At 41.0% G+C, this 20,224-nt stretch overlaps 1 protein-coding gene across 4 annotated transcripts in view; it reads left to right on the forward strand.

Annotated features, from left to right (window-relative positions):
* The window catches only part of CACNA2D1 (calcium voltage-gated channel auxiliary subunit alpha2delta 1), a 412,878-nt gene that overhangs the window by 187,496 nt on the left and 205,158 nt on the right, over positions 1 to 20,224 (forward strand). For all 4 annotated transcript variants that reach the window (XM_035127294.2, XM_035127296.2, XM_060279497.1 and 1 more), the window contains exon 4: positions 10,133 to 10,192. In XM_035127294.2, the coding sequence (XP_034983185.1) occupies positions 10,133 to 10,192 (60 nt within the window). The remainder of the gene's footprint in view (positions 1 to 10,132; positions 10,193 to 20,224) is intronic.

Consider the following 20,224-nt stretch of genomic DNA (forward strand, 5'->3'; position numbering starts at 1 on the left):
ACTTGCATATGAATATTTACAATCAAATGTGTCAAAGGAAAAAGAGAGCTAATGCCAGTAGTATAATTTTATGTGTCAGTGGGTTAGCACTATTTAAATTCCTTTGATATTAAGCAGAGACTTCTGTTAAAATATATATAATGCAAAACATCGTATTTGTCATACAACGCTTATTCATGAAATGTATTACATATGCAGAACCACACTTCCCCAAATTGGTGCCCTCAACATGTTCCGAACTACAACTCACATTAGCACCAGCCGGCATGGCCAATCGTCTATGGCCAATAGCCAGGGATAATAGGAGTTGTAGTCCAGAAATCTTGAGAATGCAAAATCGGAGAAGACTAAATTGCAATCCTATTTCTTTACCTATAGCCATTGTGGATTAGAACCTTAACTACAATAATAAAACAACAACTGGAAAAAGCCTCCATTTCACCAACATGTTAGACTACCGTAGTTAACCTAACCCACCTTCCTCAGTGGTCTTTAATTCACATCATGGCTTGTAATTATCATTAGAGCACACCCTGCTTGCAATTTCTGCAGCCCAAATCCCAGTATACAAAAGGCAATTGTAAAGAGCACCACTCAAGCATTCCTTTCAGTGAGGTTAATGTCAATTTTGCACTGGGTGGATTATACAAAAATGTAGAATTATATTACTTACCAGTGAACAGAAAAGTAATCCCTCGACCCATACTTTCCATCTATGGAAAAGAAGTAACATTTCCCTGTAAGGGTTATTAAGTGGCATTACTGCCTTGCAGAATATGTGGAGCCCCCTGATTATGGAGAACAACTGATTGTATTTTAAAACATAATTACTAGGATCATAGCAGCAAATGCTGGAAAGTCTTTGTCAAGTGGATTAAATGCACTGGAGATGTTTAGTCTCCTAAGAATCCTTAGGTTGGGAAGAAACCAAAAATTCATCAGAATCATTCCTGACCCTGCAAGTTAATACAATGCATCGTATAAAGATCTGTTGGACACCAAAGGGAGAGAACAAGAGGCAGAGATGAGCTGGCTTCAGTCTTCCCCTTTGCAACTCTTTAACCACCACCATTGCTAGTTACAGTTTTGTAATAGTTAAGTAGATTTCAGCCAAATTATCAGAGGTGTACACCTCTGTTAAGAGTACACCTATAAATGTATGCATGTGACAAATGTGCACTGGAGATCTGTGGCTGGATGCCACCTCATGTTCCAGTGTAAGATTAGTGATGTACCTGAGTTTGCCTCTTGCAGTGAAGTGTGTTTGATAACAGCATGTGTAAAATGTTCTGCACTGGAGAGCATAACATAACATTGGAAAAGGGTGATGGAGGTGGCCCCATACGGCCCATGCTGCAAATAGGCATTTAAGACTTTTCAGAAAAGTAACATTTTAAAAAAATGAATGAGTAATGTGCACCCAGTGTGAGTCATGTTACCTTAGTGCTGCTAACAAATGCAGCATGATGATTTAAGCAAAAATGTTCTTAGTAAGATGGCTTTCAGTCCTAATGTGGCTGGTCACATGCTGGGTAGACACAAAGGCATTTTTGTGACTATACGGTAACTCCATCCACCATGAAATGTGATTCTAGGAAATCTGGTGCCACTCTCGTTTCTCATAGTGCACTGCTCACTCTTTTCCTCACATATGTGATCAGTTTGTAATGTCTCCACACTGTTGGACCAAATTTAATTGCTTTCCAAGGTATTTTAATGCTCCAGTTCCTAATATTCAGTCGCTTCCTAATTATGCCTTGCACTACTGCTTGTCTGCAGGAATTAGTCATTATGAACTAATAGTGCATTGGCTGATATTTACTCAGACTGAGCCCCGTGTTGCTGCATGTTCATGGGAAAGAGTCCAGCCCTAGGATGTGTATGCAGTGTAATTGTATTAGCTGTACTGGAACAAACCCATATGTAATAACCAGAGAGATAACTGGTCTCTAACTTCCCTACCTCCTAGTATATCTGTCTAAATGTGGCTTAAATAATTGGCTCTAGATAGCTTGTACAAAAAGAGAGACAGAGGGAGGTAGCTGGTATGTTTAATCCTAAATTGGCAATGGGCATTGCAGGTCCTTGGCTCTTAACCCTGACTCCTTTACCTGCCTTGCCTACTTAATGAGGCTCTTAAGCTGTGCCTCAGCTTGTGAGTCACAAAGTCAAATGTGCCCACCAACTGTGTGGTGGCATGAAAGGGTGGAGGTTGCGGGAATGAGATACTAGGTTAGCAAGCCACCATGTCCACTTGGTACATTTGGTCCACCAAGCTAAATGCAAGCTGATCAGGTTGTGTGTGCCTACTCCAGTCCAAGAGAGAGGCTAGCTGACTGTGCCTCTGCAATGAAACTGGATGTCTACTTTGGCAGAGGAAGATGGTTTACTCCAGAACGATACTTTCCAGCATCTTGGAGAGGAAGCAGTTTTAACACTGAACTACAATTGACCATGTGTGAGCTGCAGAAATGTAAGGGAACCTCCTTGTGCAAGACAGTGATGTGAGATTTCTGGGAACAGAGCACAACAAAGAGAGAGAATTCTGGCTATTAGATAGATATTAAAAAATAGTAATGATGGTTTGAAGTGATAGATTTAATTTTACTTTACCATATTGTTTCAGGCATGCTTTGATATTTCCTTAGCTTCCTTGGGTATTACTTGCATAACAGTAATTCCTTTGAATCCTGCTCTTTGTCTGTTAGTTTTTAGTCTCGCAGACAGAGGTGTAATGAGTGTCTGTTTTCGCAGAGTATAATAATAGCCTGAAGTATTAAGAGGCGTTCAGATGTGCATACTTCAATTACTTAAAGCGGGTTGTGAGAAGTACAAAAGGGCAGATCTTATTGTACTGTATACTATTGTGATACCTTTTTAAAAGGGTCATCATATTAGCTGTCAGAATTGTGTGCTGGCCGAGAAGAGATAAAGAAGTGACTAATAAAACAAAATAAAATGTGAAGATGAATAAGCCTCCTTGGGAGCTGCTCTTTTTAGATCAGATAAATTTTCCCCATGTTTCTTTCCTTCTGATGGCAGCACATCAAAACCTTTTCTCAGATTACTAACACAGAGGCCCATGGGATGCGTGGCCAGACCTTTCAAGGCACGGCCAGTTTTCAGACTGATGGATGATCCGGCCTTTTCTTTTTTGTGATCTTTCATATCTCTGTAAAATGAACAGAAAAGTTCAGAGGCCGCACAAAGTAAATATAATCATTTATGTGCTTCTGTTTCTGTTCATTTACATTTTATGGTAGATTTTGGCCTACAGAATAAGGGGATAGCAACTGCACCAGGAAGATGAATAGAAACCTTCCCTTTTCTTCACTTGCTGAGTGGGAAGACTGGCTCAAGGGCAAAGATAGCATTTTAAAAGGATAATTGTTTTTGCGTTAATAACAGATGACTAATTGAATTGTAGGTTGCTGGAGGAACAGAGATCATAGTTCTAAGATGTGCATGGGCATGCAATTCTGACATGCAGGGACATTGATGCTTGCAGTGGTTTTTAAGATTATTGTTAATAAATGATCTACTGAGATGTAAACAGTATCAGCAGTCATCAATAATAATAACAATATCAATCATAGAATCATAGAATTGTAGAGTTAGAGGTGACCCCAAGGGTCATCTAGTCCAACCCCCTGCAATGCAGGAATCTCAGCTAAAGCATCCATGACAGATGGTCATCCAACCTCTGCTTAAAAACCTCCAATGAAGGAGTCTCCACTACCCACCCAAGCGAGACTGTGCCGCAGTTGAACAGCTATTTCTGTCAGAAAGCTACTCCTGATGTTTAGTTGGAATCTCCTTTCTTGTAACTTGAAGCCACTGGTTTTAGTCCTACCCTCCAGAGCAGGAGAAAACAAGCTTGCTCCATCTTCCATTTGACAGCCCTTGAGATATTTGAAGATGGCTATCATATTTCCACAGCATTCCCCTGATCCACAAAGTTTGTAATTTCATCAAAAAAGAAAAAGTAAGGAAGAAAGAAATGGGGACAACATTTGCCCTCCACCAGTCTGCAGGGACCACACGGAGTCATGTGAGAATTATCAGTAAGAGATCTTGTGTCATCTAAAATGTTTACTTGAGCTATAAAGTCATACCGCATCTCATAAAAATCAACTTAGCCTTCACTTCTGTGGCACTTTGGGTCAGTTTCTCTAACAAAACAATATTTCACACTTGCAAAAAACACCCTTTCCTTGTGGCTCAATCACAGTGCACATACTATTCATCAAGTGATTTACATGAATGTGTGAAACAGTCCACCAATATATTCTGTTCCTGTCTATTAGCTGCCACCCCTTCACTGTTTTACTCATTGCTTCCTCTTTCTGATTTTCTCCACCTTTCCTCCCAGCTCTTATTAACATATTCCCTATTTCTACAAATATCTGTTTATTTGCAGATAACAATGGCTCTCAGTGAACCATTCACAGTGGGATCAGTTGTTAAACAGGGTTGTGTTATTGCCCCAACTCTATTCATTATTTTCATTGCCATGATCCTACACTTTGTCGACGGGAAACTCCCCACCGGAGTAGAAATCATATATCGAACAGATGGAAAGCTCTTCAATCTGAGCAGGCTGAAAGCAAAAAGTAAGGTTACCGTAACTTCCGTCATAGAGCTTCAGTATGCTGATGACAACATAGTGTGCGCACGCTCAGAGGACGACCTCCAAACCATCCTAAATATATTTGCAGAAGCTTACAAAAAGCTTGGCCTATCACTCAACATCCGGAAAAACCAATGTGCTACACCAACAAGTACAAAATAACCCCTCTGCAGTGCCACAAATCCAACTCAGTGGTGTAATGTTGGAAAATGTTGATCACTTCTCCTACCTAGGCAGTTACCTTTCCACAAGGGCCAACATTGATGCAGAAATCCAGCACCGCCTGAGCTCTGCGAGTGCAGCTTTCTCCCGATTGAAGTGCAGAGTGTTTGAGGACTGGGACACTCGCAGGGAAACCAAAATGCTTGTATACAAAGCTATGGTACTACCAACCTTACTATATGCTTGTGAAACATGGATCACTTGTAAACGCCACCTCCAACTCCTCGAAAGATTCCATCAACGGTGTCTCCGAAAATTTTTACACGTCACTTGGGAAGACATGCGAACTAATATCAGTGTACTGGAAGAAGCAAAGATCACCAGTGTTGAAGCAATGATTCTTCAACATCAACTTTGTTGGACTGGTCATGTTGTGCGGATGCCTGATGATCGTCTTCCAAAGCAACTGCTCTGTTCCGAACTTAAAAATGGAAAGCGTAACGCTGGTGGTCAACAAAAGAGGTTTAAAGACTGTCTCAAGGCAAATCTAAAATAATAATATTATAAACACTGACAACTGGGAAACACTGGCCTGTGAGCGCTCCAGTTGGAGAACAGCCTTTACCAAAGGTGTCATGGGCTTTGAAGACACTTGATCTCAGGATGCAAGGGAGAAATGTGCTAAGAGGAAGGCATGTTTGGCAGATCCACACCGTGATCAACTCCCACCTGAAAACCAATGTGCCTACTGTAGAAGGACGTGTGGATCCAGAATTGGCCTCCCCAGTCACTTACGGACCCATTATTAAAACCGTGTTTATGGCAGTGTTTCTCAACCAGTGTGCCTCCAGATGTTTTGGGACTACAACTCCCATCATTCCTGACCACTGGTCTTGCTAGCTAGGGATGATGGGAGTTGTAGTCCCAAAACATCTGGAGGCACACTGGTTGAGAAACACTGGTTTATGAAAGACAATCTTACTTGGCTACGAGTGATATTGCCAAAGAAGAGGAGAAGAAGAAGAAGAAGAAGAAGAAGAAGAAGAAGAAGAAGAAGAAGAAGAAGAAGAAGAAGAAGAAGAAGAAGAAGAAGAAGAAGAAGAAGAAGAAGAAGCGGTGCCCTGTCATGGTATTGAACCATTGGCTGGATTTATCTCTCCAGCTGGCATTATTATCGTGGAAAGTGTTGTGACGTGGGGTTCGTGATTTCAGCTCTCTTGACATAATATGCTGGAGACAGTTCTCTAGAAACACTTCTTTATTAAAGCAAACAAGACTAAGCTATGAGGAGAGGACAGCTACATTTATAGGGACGGGGGACTAGCTAGAAAGGAATACATTTTGGAGGGAACAATGTCAGGCAATCACAGTGCTGCCTTTTGGAGGAAACCAATAAGACAGAGGATCCAAATACAGCAGCTTAAATGAACCAATAGTAGCTGTTCCTTCTGGAACCAAAAGGCAGTTACTTTACTCTGTCTGTATGCAAATACAGACAGTAGTAATACAGATATAAAATCCTTTGACTTAATACACAACAGAAAGGGCTATGAACAAAGTTTACACGATGAACACTATGGAAATGCATTTCTGTGTTCTCAACAACTTTGCTAATATGAATTGCTGTGGATCACTGAATGGAAAAAAGAAGTGGATGAGATTATTATGTGCGTGTTGCAAACACATCAGATTTTTTTTTGTACCCTGTCTTTCTGTTGTGATAAAAGAACCCTCCAAGAAAACTAAAAACCTAATTTAAAATATGATACAATTAAATATAAGAATGTTGGAATACATAAGCAAAGCACAGTAGAGGAAGGGAAAGATTATATAGATGCGGAATACTATAATATGATGCTGAAATAAAAAAATTCCTTCAGTAGCACCTTAAAGACCAACTAAGTTTTTATTTTGGTATGAGCTTTCGTGTGCATGCACACTTCTTCAGATACAGTGAAATGGAAGTTTCCAGGCACTTATGTAGAGAAGGGGTGGGGAGGGGTGGGGATGGGGAGGGGGGATCACTCAGAAGGGTGGTGGAAATGGGTGATTGACTGACTGATAGCTGTTGATGACCGCAAACGACTGCAAATGGTTTTGCATGAAAAAGCAAGGGTTGAGATGGCTGAAGATCGCTTATCATGTATAATGAGATAAGAACCCGATATCTCTGTTCAAACCAGGTCCCTCCATGGTTTTGAGCTTGGTGATAAGTTGCAATTCAGCAACTTCTCTTTCCAGTCTATTTCTGAAATTCTTTTGTAGTAAGACAGCTACTTTGAGATCTTGTATAGAATGTCCTGGGAGATTGAAGTGTTCTCCTACTGGTTTTTCTGTCTTCTGGTTCCTGATGTCAGATTTATGTCCATTTATCCTTTGGCGTAGGGTTTGGCCTGTTTGTCCAATATAGAGAGCTGAAGGGCACTGTTGGCATTTGATGGCATACACAATGTTAGAGGATGAGCAATTAAATAGTCCTGAGATGGTATGTTGGATGTTGTTGGGGCCAGTAATGGTGTTGTCTGGGTGTATGTGGCAGCAAAGTTGGCATCTGGGTTTATTGCAGGCTCTGGTACCAGTGTCCATGTTAAGTCTGGTGGTTGTATTATTGTGGGTGAGGAGTTGTTTAAGATTGGGTGGCTGTCTGTAGGCAATGAAAGGTCTTCCTCCCAGAGCTTGAGAAAGGGAGCGGTCATTGTCCAGGAGAGGCTGTAGATCTCTGATGATGCGTTGTACTGTTTTAGCTTGGGAGCTGTATGTGATGACTAGTGGTGTTCTGTTATTTTCTTTTTTGGGTCTGTCTTGCAGCAGGTTCTCTCTAGGTATCTGTCTGGCTCTGTTGATCTGTTGTTTAACTTCATCAGGTGGATATTTTAGTTCTAAAAAGGTTTGCTGTAGATCTCTTAGGTGAGATTCTCTGTCTGTAGAGTTGGAACAGATGCGGTTGTAACGTAAGGCCTGGCTGTATACGATGGATTGTTTGGTATGTTTGGGATGGTAGCTAGAAGCATGTAGATATGTTTGTCGGTCAGTTGGTTTTCTGTATAAGGTGGTGTCTATACGTCCATCCTGTATTTTTATAGTAGTGTCCAAAAAATGTATTTCTTGCATAGATTGGTTCATTGTTAGGTTGATGGTGGGGTGAAAGTCATTGAATGTCTGGTGGAAGGTTTCCAGGGTCTGTTGTCCATGTGTCCAGATAATCACCAAATTTGAAGTGGTTGTGGGTAAGGACAAAGTGGCAGAGTTTGGTAGCAAAGTCCGCTGTGGTTTTATCTGAAATGGTGTTCCTTATGGCTTGTAAACCATCATTGTGTGGGATGTTGGTATATAGAGATTCCACATCCATAGTGGCTAGTATAGTATTGTTAGGAAGATTGTTCAAATATTGTATATTGACCTGTTCCTCCAGATCAGCGGCACAGCCATGGGCACCCGCATGGCCCCACAGTATGCCAACATCTTCATGGCAGATTTAGAACAACGTTTCCTTAACTCCTACCCACTCAAACCTCTCCTGTACCTGCGATACATTGACGATATTTTTATTATCTGGACACATGGACAACAGACCCTGGAAACCTTCCACCAGACATTCAATGACTTTCACCCCACCATCAACCTAACAATGAACCAATCTATGCAAGAAATACATTTTTTGGACACTACTATAAAAATACAGGATGGACGTATAGACACCACCTTATACAGAAAACCAACTGACCGACAAACATATCTACATGCTTCTAGCTACCATCCCAAACATACCAAACAATCCATCGTATACAGCCAGGCCTTACGTTACAACCGCATCTGTTCCAACTCTACAGACAGAGAATCTCACCTAAGAGATCTACAGCAAACCTTTTTAGAACTAAAATATCCACCTGATGAAGTTAAACAACAGATCAACAGAGCCAGACAGATACCTAGAGAGAACCTGCTGCAAGACAGACCCAAAAAAGAAAATAACAGAACACCACTAGTCATCACATACAGCTCCCAAGCTAAAACAGTACAACGCATCATCAGAGATCTACAGCCTCTCCTGGACAATGACCGCTCCCTTTCTCAAGCTCTGGGAGGAAGACCTTTCATTGCCTACAGACAGCCACCCAATCTTAAACAACTCCTCACCCACAATAATACAACCACCAGACTTAACATGGACACTGGTACCAGAGCCTGCAATAAACCCAGATGCCAACTTTGCTGCCACATACACCCAGACAACACCATTACTGGCCCCAACAACATCCAACATACCATCTCAGGACTATTTAATTGCTCATCCTCTAACATTGTGTATGCCATCAAATGCCAACAGTGCCCTTCAGCTCTCTATATTGGACAAACAGGCCAAACCCTACGCCAAAGGATAAATGGACATAAATCTGACATCAGGAACCAGAAGACAGAAAAACCAGTAGGAGAACACTTCAATCTCCCAGGACATTCTATACAAGATCTCAAAGTAGCTGTCTTACTACAAAAGAATTTCAGAAATAGACTGGAAAGAGAAGTTGCTGAATTGCAACTTATCACCAAGCTCAAAACCATGGAGGGACCTGGTTTGAACAGAGATATCGGGTTCTTATCTCATTATATATGATAAGCGATCTTCAGCCATCTCAACCCTTGCTTTTTCATGCAAAACCATTTGCAGTCGTTTGCGGTCATCAACAGCTATCAGTCAGTCAATCACCCATTTCCACCACCCTTCTGAGTGATCCCCCCTCCCCATCCCCACCCCTCCCCACCCCTTCTCTACATAAGTGCCTGGAAACTTCCATTTCACTGTATCTGAAGAAGTGTGCATGCACACGAAAGCTCATACCAAAATAAAAACTTAGTTGGTCTTTAAGGTGCTACTGAAGGAATTTTTTTATTTTACTTCGATCCAGACCAACACGGCTACCTACCTGTAACCATGATGCTGAAAGTCACATTCATATGATCTTTCAGAAGTGCAGTTAGTATGGCTCTTATTCTGTAGAACTTGCTTACAACTGAAGAATATTTGTTTAGATTTTAAACTTGTTTGCTCCTCAGATTCTCAGGGCAGGTGCCATCATATTTGTCACAAGATACCTTTAGTCACTAATGTGTGTACATTACAGTTTAAACTGACTTAATAGTAACTGAAGTCCCTGAGGATTCCTCTTAACTGAGGGGATTTCACGGGTATACTAATGTAAGTCTGTAGCGCGCACATGTTCTCAGTGTTGTTGACCAAGTGTTTTATATTGGGAAGATACCGTAGCAGGATCTCTTTCATTTGCAATGCACTTTGTTTGAAAATTATTTGACAGCTAAATCTTATTCTTTTTATTCCCTTAGCGCCTTGCTGAAGCAGCAGAGAGATTTCAGAAAGAACATCAGTGGCAAGATGAGTTTGCGGTGAGTTTTTCTTCTCTCTTTTCCCCCCAGATATTGATGGTTCCCATTTTCTAATTTTCCAATATGCTTTGTACATTTCATCCTTGTTTCGACCTGGCTGCCTCAAGATATGCCATATGTATACAGTTGGGTGCTGTTGGGGGAAACTTTGCTAGTTTGTTTTGTAGTTAACAGACAGTGGGGACTGACTCTCAAACACTTGTGATGCATGATAACATATTAAAATCAATGTTAAATCTGTGATTTGGAAGTGAGATTTGAGCTGCAACCCCAACCCCACTCATCTGAGAGTCAGCCCCCATTGAATTCAAGATGACTTATCAGAATATGGTTAGGATTGCACTGTAAATTTATTTAGATGCCAGCCTAAGAGTAGCTCACACATTCATTATTTCCCTGATTGACTCTTAATACCTCACCAGATGTCACTGAGATATCTTACTCACATCACAACCTCTTGCTTCCTAAAATCCTGTTCCAACTCTGGACATCAGGATAAAATTTTGCTAGTCAAGAGATACATGTTGTGAATCTTTAAGAAAATGATAGACTTCCGTCATTTAATTAGCAACCCACCCAAAATAGAATTCCAACTAATGGCTCAGAGGTGTTACTTGAAATTGTTTGATTAATGTGATCAATACTCTCTCATTCCTTCTTTAAGGAGTGAAACAAATTTCTAACATTTTCTGGGGTTCCCATTTGACCCTGCAGCTCTTCTACACCAATGCCCTTGCTGGCATCAGTCTCTTGGTAATATTGCCTGTATATGAAATCTAGGTGTAACTAACATTAGGAACCCCTCTAGATGATGATGATGATGATACATAAATAAATAAATAAATAAATAAATAAATAAATAAATAAATAACCCTTTATTGTCACTCACCACCTGTGTGCAGTGAAATTAAACTATTATCCTTTTCATTGTGCATTTCATTTCATTTGCTAGAAGCAAAATTTCAGTGGCAATTCTAGTTTGGTTGGAATTTTCGAACGATACAGAACTTGGATGGGTGGATGTCCGACTTAATAAACACTCTCCTGCAGTTTCATTTTATTTTCCTGTGTTTTCAATAAGAAGAAAAGATGGTGGACTTGTACATTCTGACACAAGGTGCACAGAATTCATCCAATTTCACTGCCAGGAAGGTTTTGCCAAATTGTACTGAGAAATATAATAATGCATTCAGTGAAAGAAATTCTAGCGTTAACACAGTATCATCCTGAAACAAAGCATTGCGCTTTTCTCTTTTGAACTGGGATGAGGAAATGGTGTATCTAGAATATAATAACCTTGACATTAGGTTATACAATTTAATTTTGAATAAACGTATTAAGCTTCTCATAATTTAATTTGCTCAGTTTTAGCCAGAAGTAATCATACATTTCTTCTGGCCTACTTTTTAAAGAAAATGTCTGTTCAAATTAGTTTGCACATGGATCTGTCTGCTAAGCGTACCTTTCAGTGTAATTTTTCATTTTTCTAATGGCTGTTTTACGAAATGGAATCAGCTCTGTAGAATGTCTTTCTTGCCATTGGACTTGAGCAAGGAACACTTGTCCTCTAGGTGAAATTGAGCTCATTGTCAAGGTTTCTGTTCTTGTACTGGAATACACACACACACACACACACACACACAGTGGTACCTCGGATTGCGATCGCAATCCGTTCCGCGGAGCCAGTCTCTCCCCGAAGGCACGCTTCTGCGCATGCGCGAAGCGCCAATAGAGCGCTTCTGCGCACGCGCACGCTGTGCAGATCACTTCTGCGCATCCGAGCGCCGCAGAACACAGATGTAAACACTTCCGGGTCCGCGGTGGTCGGAAACCGAAGCGGTCGCAAACGGAGGTGGTCGCAAACCGAGGTTTAACTGGAGAGAGAGAGAGAGAATGTGTGTGTGTGAGAGAGAGAGAGAGAGAGAGTGTACCCAGCTCCAAATCAGCAATGATCTTGACTGGCAAATTGAAGCTTCTGCTGGAGCAAGATCTAGTATTGCAGCCCGATATGACCCTGCACTCCTGCCTGCATTCAGATCCCCAACCATTTATTGAGGATTTTGTGGGAGGCTACAGACGCGGGGAGGATGGGGAAGCAGAAGTGGGATTGTGTGGTCCTATATGCAGGGCCGGTGCTAGGGTTTTTTGCGCCGTAGGCAAGATCACCTTCTGGCGCCCCGCCCCCCCCCCCAATTAATGAAAAATATAAAAAAAATAAAAAATAGAAAAAGTAGAAAATAAATAAATAAAAATAAAATAAAATAAAATAAAATAAAAAACAGCTTAGAGGCGTGGCGAGGTGGCCCCAGGCTCGCGCTCCCAGCGCGCCTCCGGAGCGCCTGAAGCCGCTCAACAGGTGACAGGCGCAGTGGAGGTGGCCCCAGGCAGCACTGTGGGGCGGCGGGCAGGCTGGCCAGCGCCCCCTCCATTTTGGTGCCCTAGGCAGCTGCCTAGTTTGCCTAAATGGATGCGCCGGCCCTGCCTATATGATTGGCTGGGGTGGCCCTATATTCTTGTCCTTGTTTGTCCTACAGTACCTTGGAAGAATGGCAAAAAAAGAAAAAAACTATTTTACAGAATGCATCTTTCAACCTCAATTTCCCATTCATTTTTAATGGCACCTTCTATAATAAAGTTTTAATAGCTTTTTAATGCTTGCATCTATAATTTAAGGCTGAAGTGAATGGGATAATTACTAAAAAGGGTGACTTAAGATTGCAAAGGAATGGTAGAGACCTTGTTAAATGTACACTCAAATTAAAAGGCAGCAGTTTTTATTAAGTATTCACTCATAAGTCTTCCCCACACCAAATTTGAACACGCTGCTAATTAAAATGGACTTTATCTGCATATATTAGGTGCATATTACAGAAGTGTCACAGACTCTGAAGAATCTTCACAAATTACTGTAAAGGAAAAATGCACAATACTGAATTGTTGGTACATTGGGAGGGGAAAAAACATTTAATTGCCATTCTTCCTTGCCATCATGTCACTTATCTGAACATGACATGTCCCCTTTCTTCTTAGTCTATTTTAATTCTGTTATGTCCTGTTCTCACATGGTGTTTTCAGTAGTGTCCAGATGTGGTTACCGTCCAGATCTATGCCTTTCCAGCTTGATCAGTTCTGTGGTGCAGCAAGAGACCACTTGTCAGTCCTCTCCAGGACAAAGATCATTTGATTTATCAACTAAAATATTAACTTACCAGTAGTTGTGACATGACAGGCTGATATGTTTGAAAATAAACCTTTTATGCTCAATGCTGATTTTAAAGTGCAAGGAGCTGCTTGTCTTTTCTTGAAGAAGAAGAAGAAGAAGAAGTGTTTTGTTTTGAAGAGAGGATGGACAAGGATGCATATAAAATAAATGATATTCTCTGAATTGGGCATTTTACAATTATATTTGAAGTTACATTTGATTGCACTGAAATGGTTGGTTAGCTGGAGCAATTTTCTTGCAGCCGAGTCCATGATATTAATTGTCTTGACACATAAAAATGTAAGCAGTATACAATTTGAATTTTAACAAGCTGTATTTTTCTGCTGCATTTGCCTTCTACTTATATGTATGCAGAAAAATGCAAGTGCCTTCTAGGAAGTAGTTACAGTGGTACCTCTACTTACGAATTTAATGTGTTCCGAATGCACATTCGTAAGTCGAAAAAAATTGTAAGTCGAAGCAACCCTATCTAAAAATTCGTAAGTAGAAAAAATCTAAACAGCATCCAAGATGGCAGATGGAGCTCCATTCGTAAGTAGAAATATTCGTAAGTTGAGTCATTCGTAAGTAGAGGTACCACTGTATTAGGTACAACCAGTATCTTTCCTAAAACAAGTCCTCCGCTTTAATTGCTTGAGATACAGTATATTAAAGGTTGCTGATAGATATTGATTCAGAGTACTGAGTTATATACAGAAGTTTCTGAAGGTGTCTTGACTAACAGTTTGGGCACATGACTGTTTCCAGTACCCTGAAAAAAGTCTGCAGCATAGAGATTGGGTGCAGACCCACCAAGAGGGACTTCCACAGCCATGGGGCCAGCATAGAGTATTATTCCATTTCATCTGGATATGCAACTTTTTTAAAGCAAGGATCACATGGTGAAAAGATCAGAAACAAAAAATAAAATTCTCTGTAGCAGACAGTGGCACCCACCTGGCCTCCAGCTGCCCACGTTGCTGTTAATACTGTGAGGGAGACGGGAGAGGTGGTGGCAAGCTTGGCGCAGTCCAAATGCACCAGTGGAACCAATATGACACCTGGCCAGTGCACCGGGCTGACTTTGCCACCTTTCCCTGTCTTTGTACTGTATTCAGAAGCGACAGGGGTGACTGGAGGTTAGGGGAACACTGGCGCCCCTCTTCATTGTCTGCTGCAGCCTACATCTGATTGGGAAAAATGTTAGCAAAGCTTCTTATATTTTTTTAGTCATTCAGTTTTAGCTAGATGTATGAATGAGGATCATGGATCACCTCCACGTATTGATCACAAAACTAATTAGAAATGGCTTAGCTTCTGAAAGGCAGAAACTGAGTCCTCTGCCACTTCAATTTTTTTGTGCCATTTAAATACCACTGGAAAGAAAACACAGATGCATTATCCTTTTCAGTCTAACGATCCACCCCCCCCCCAACAAACACCTTATTAAAAACAAAATGCATGATGGTATTGAATTAATTAGCACCTTGCAGGTACTTTAGCCTTGTGTAATGAACAGACTGCATTGTTAACAGAAGCTTACTGGAAGCTGATGTCTTCTCTCTTCCCCTGCTTTCTAAGCACCTCCAAAGACCTCTTAACACTGCTGTAAGATTCTAATTATTTTATCTGCCATTTTCCATTCCAGATGGAGCTGCAGATTTAATAGCTATTTCAAGTTGGTAAGAGCTAACTCCTGGAGAGCAGCTGTAGTCTGGAAAGTAGGACTGTAAAAGATTAAAGTGAAAAGATTAGAGTTTTTCTTAATAAAATGCTGATTGGCTTTCTAGCTTTTAACAAATTAATCAGATGTTTGTCCAATTAAAATTAAATAACTATATAATTGCAAAGGAGGAACTTCTTATCTGTTAAAAGTGAATGCAATATGTGGTTTGTTGTTGTTTAGTCATGTCCGACTCTTCGTGACCCCATGGACCAGAGCACGCCAGGCACTCCTGTCTTCCACTGCCTTCCGCAGTTTGGTTAGTGGTACAGGACAGCAAAGTGAAGTATTCATAGAAAAGGCCCTTTGTGAATAGATGTGTTTGCAAGAGTGTGATCCAGGTCCAAATCTGCAGTTGTTTGACCCTCACTAGGTCAACATTGCCCTGCTAGAGACTAGCCATCCATGTTCTACTTTGACTACTGACCAATGTGTACAATCAGGGGTGCCAACTTGAATAAAATATTGGGGGGGGGAGGTAAGCCCCATTCTGCATAATCAACCAGAAAACACAGCACATGAACACCATTTGAATGATGATGCCCATCAACGTTGGGGGCCCGGTCCCCTCAAATATTTTATTGGGGCCCACAAAGGAACCTCAACCCCTAGGAGTTGGCTCCCATGTGTACAGTTTACAAGGCCATATGCATGCTTACTTTTTTTTTAATAGTCAGCAAACATTTATCTTTTATAAATATTTTACAAAACACAAAAACAAACCCCAGCAATAACCATGCCTCATAAACACAGTGGCAGAAAAAGACAAGTGCCTAGTGAAGTGAAGTGATGATTGTCTATGGCTGCTAGCAAACAAACCAGCCAAAGTTACTAGATAGCACTTGTGCTCTGCAGTTCATTGTTTTCTGTTGCAGTTGTGAAGCCTGCTTCTTGGGCTGCTTGTTCCTCAGGTTTCTAAGGGATCAATTAGTTTGCTGAATATTCTCTGCATTGGCAAATGCCCGCTTTGACTTCTTGAACATTTCCTTGCATATGCATGTAGTCCAACAATTCTAATGCTATACTCTTGAACTTCCAGAGGAATGACTTCCCACTCTTGTCCCACCTTCTCAAGAAGAGCAGTTCTACACCTCTTGTTTCTATGTGTTTATTTGCGTATACTGTATTCATAAAGATTTAGCCTAAATTCAGAGACAAGTAGTGAACACAGAATGTGTGTGTGGGCTTTGATGATCTGGTCTTTATTTGGCGCTTTATTGTTTCCATAAAAAGCACAGGAACAGAACTGTAAGAGAGTGACCCCACCTTTGTCACGCCGATTAATTAGGAAACCTAATTTGTCTACATGGTGCCATGTAGTCTTTAATTGTGTTTAAGGAAAGATTCTCTAAACCAGCATTTAAACTCCTATGTAATATCTGCACCAGTTCTCTAATAACATGGTTTATTTATTTAATTGCATTTAACTGCTTGCCTTGTCCAACTGCAGCAAACCAATGATCTTCATATTATGATTTACTACATCTATGATATCATGTGATGGTCATCCATTATTTGTAAATTCTGTATGATACAGTATAGTTTTTTGTGAGACGCAGAGAGATTTGGTCACATGTTCTTTTCCACACACACACACACTTGTTGGTGACTTGTGGAAGTCAGTTGGAAGTTCACCACAAGGCACTCCTGTCTTCCACTGCCTCCCGCAGTTTGGTCAGACCCATGTTCATAGCTTTGAGAACACTGTCCAACCATCTCATCCTCTGTCGTCCCCTTCTCCTTGTGCCCTCAATCTTTCCCAATATCAAGGTCTTTTCCAGGGAGTCTTCTCTTCTCATGGGGTGGCCAAAGTATTAGAGCCTCAGCTTCAGGATGTGTCCTTCCAGTGAGCACTCAGGGCTGATTTCCTTAAGAATGGATAGGTTTGATCTTCTTGCAGTCTATGGGACTCTCAAGAGTCTCCTCCAGCATCAATTCAAAAGCATCAATCCTTCGGCGATCAGCCTTCTTTATGGTCCAGCTCTCACTTCCATACATCACTACTGGGAAAACCATAGCTTTAACTATATGGACCTTTGTCGGCAAGGTGATGTCTCTGCTTTTTAAGATGCTGTCTAGGTTTGTCATTGCTTTTCTCCCAAGAAGCAGGCGTCTTTTAATTTCGTGACTGCTGTCACCACCTGCAGTTATCATGGAGCCCAAGAAAGTAAAATCTCTCACTGCCTCCATTTCCTCCCCTTCTATTTGCCAGGAGGTGTTGGGACCAGTGGCCATGATTTTGGTTTTCTTGATGTTGAGCTTCAGACCATATTTTGCACTCTCCTCTTTCACCCTCATTAAAAGGTTCTTTAATTCCTCCTCACTTTCCGCCATCAAGGTTGTGTCATCTGCATATCTGAGGTTGTTGATATTTCTTCCGGCAATCTTAATTACAGTTTGGGATTCATCCAGTCCAGCCTTTTGCATGATGAATTCCGCATATTTAAATAAGCAGGGAGACAATATACAGCCATGTCATACTCCTTTCCCAATTTTGAACCAAACCAAGGTATAATGAAAACAAGGCGCTAGAGACTATTATATGCGTATCCAACCGGAGGGGGAACGACTCCAGAAATCATACACTTGGCCTTGCTGGTGTTGCTAGAGTAACCCAGCACACCTTGTCTCTTATCTCTGAACATGCAGACATGGGGCATGTGCTAACTCAAGACATGAGCCCCAGCACTGTGTAATTTAACCCATTGTTCACATTACACCAACATCACTCACATACACACCTCTTTGGAGTATGATAAGACACTGTAGGATGTATTTGTGTGGATGAGCCTTGAATAAGCATGTTATACGTCTGTAGCATATTTAGCTAGGTATGAAACATAGTGTTTGGATTGTGTTCCCCATCACCACATTTTCTTTCTGAACTGGAAGATGTGAGGGGCAATGTGGTGATGCTAATTGAAAGGATACTCGGGGTTCACTTTTCTCACAGACGACAGTCAATTAAGCCAAATTCCAAGCAATTGGATACATGTAATGAAGTAGGCGATCATCTACAAAGGCACATAAGGAGCTACGACACTTTGCAAAATAAGATAGTTCAAAGAGGGTCTATCTTCATAGGATTTTTTAAAAGGAATGATAGATCTGCTTATTCAGCAGTGCAATGACAGGTTTATGACATTATTTTCCTACACTTTACAAGAAAATAATGTGCCTCCCCCCCTAAGCTGATAGTACTCAGTTTATTGTGTTCACCTTGTTGTCCCCCTATTTGTATGAATGGGTTTACCTTGTTCGTGGTATTCTTTTAAAGAGGCTACTTTATGGTTTTATTCCTTTCTTGAAATACTTTCTAACAGAAGATTTTCCCCAAGCCTGTCACAAGCTGGCATGCCTTTTAGGATATGCCCTAGGTTTTCCCCGCGGGACCCAGGTGGCGCTGTGGTTAAACCACTGAGCCTAGGGCTTGCTGACCAGAAGGTCGGCAGTTCGAATCCCTGTGACGGGGTGATCTCCCGTTGCTTGGTCCCAGTTCTTGCCAACCTAGCAGTTCGAAAGCACGTCAAAATGCAAGTAGATAAATAGGAACCGCTACAGCGGGAAGGTAAACAGTGTTTCCATGTGCTGCTCTGGTTTGCCAGAAGCGGCTTTGTCATGCTGGCCACATGACCTGGAAGCTATACGCCGGCTCCCTCGGCCAATAATGCGAGATGAGCACGCAACCCCAGAGTCGGTCACGACTGGACCTAATGGTCAGGGGTCCCTTTACCTTTACCTTTACCTAGGTTTTCCCAATACTGTTATTGTGTCTGGTGGGAGCAGTGAAAATTAAGTCTAGGGCTTTTTTCAGCTGGAACTTACTGGAACTCCATTCCGGCACCTCACAGGTGGGCACCATTGCCCCATAAGAGAACAAGGGACACACTCATGGTGAGTTCCAGCACCTCATTTTCTAGAAAAATAGCACTGATTAAGTCTGTCCTCAGTTGTGCAAAGTTTCAAGGGTTGTGGTTATCCATTTTTATTAAGGGGGCAAGTATTCTTGGTTCTTGTCATCTATGGTAGTAGATAACAGATGCAGGGTGAGCTATAGCTTGTGGTTAGTGAAGAGAGCTCCTGGCTCTAAGGCTGTGGTTGTGCAGTTTCCTCTGCCTCTCATCACCATGATGACAAACTAATCACATTAGCAAGTCTTCTTTCTGTTTGCAAAGGAGGCAATCATCTGTTCTGAGCATGCTCATAATTGTTTACTTGAGGGCCACATCTACACAGTAGAAAGATCAGGACTCAGATTCCCTGAACAGTCTTGCTGTTTGGTTCTTTATTGCTTCTTTCAGTATCTCTATGAGATACACAAAATGTAAGTCTGTTTGTAAAATAAATGGTTGGATTTTTCTTACATATACCATTTTGAAATGGAAGGCGATTCTTGGTTCTACAATTATTATTTTAAAAAAAATGTTTTGCCAAATTTCATCCTCATTAAAGGTGGATGGAATTAAGATGATAGCTTAATTAGGCTAAGCAGAAAAGGAAGGGGAGGGGAGAAAAAAAGTTTAAATCTGTATCGTGCTTTGATTCAGTTTACCTGCAGAAATGTTTACCTTCTGCTATAGCACAAGAGCATTTAACGTATGTGAATATTTTCTGACAATCTTTGAAGTATCATTCATTTTGCTCCGAAAATACCTTTGTAGTAGTAATAATAATTTGTACCCTGTCCATCTGACTCACTTGCCCTAGACAATCTGGGTGGCTTCCAACAAATAGAAAAGCACAATAAAACATCAAACATTAAAAACATATATCATTAATTAGAAACAAAAAGTCTCCATTTAATAATGTAATATGAGAAAACAAACAAAAACCATGTTATTAATAAAGTGATCCTTATGTATTTTGTTCTATCAATTTTTTAAAAAAATAATCACATTTATTTAGATGAATGGGTAGTGTCTGTGCACAGGGGACTCCACAGATCACAAATCTAACACTGGTAATCAAATACAGAAAATTAAGCACTGGTGCATGCAAACATGAACATTCTTTAGGCTTTTCTTCACCTGTATTGCTAAAGTTGTAGACAGTGGAGCCGTGCAGCCTGTGCTTGGTGGTTTGCTAGTATGACAAACACAGCTATTTT

The sequence above is a fragment of the Zootoca vivipara genome, chromosome 10 (genome assembly GCF_963506605.1).
Source record: "Zootoca vivipara chromosome 10, rZooViv1.1, whole genome shotgun sequence".
Classification (NCBI taxonomy): Eukaryota; Metazoa; Chordata; class Lepidosauria; order Squamata; family Lacertidae; genus Zootoca; species Zootoca vivipara.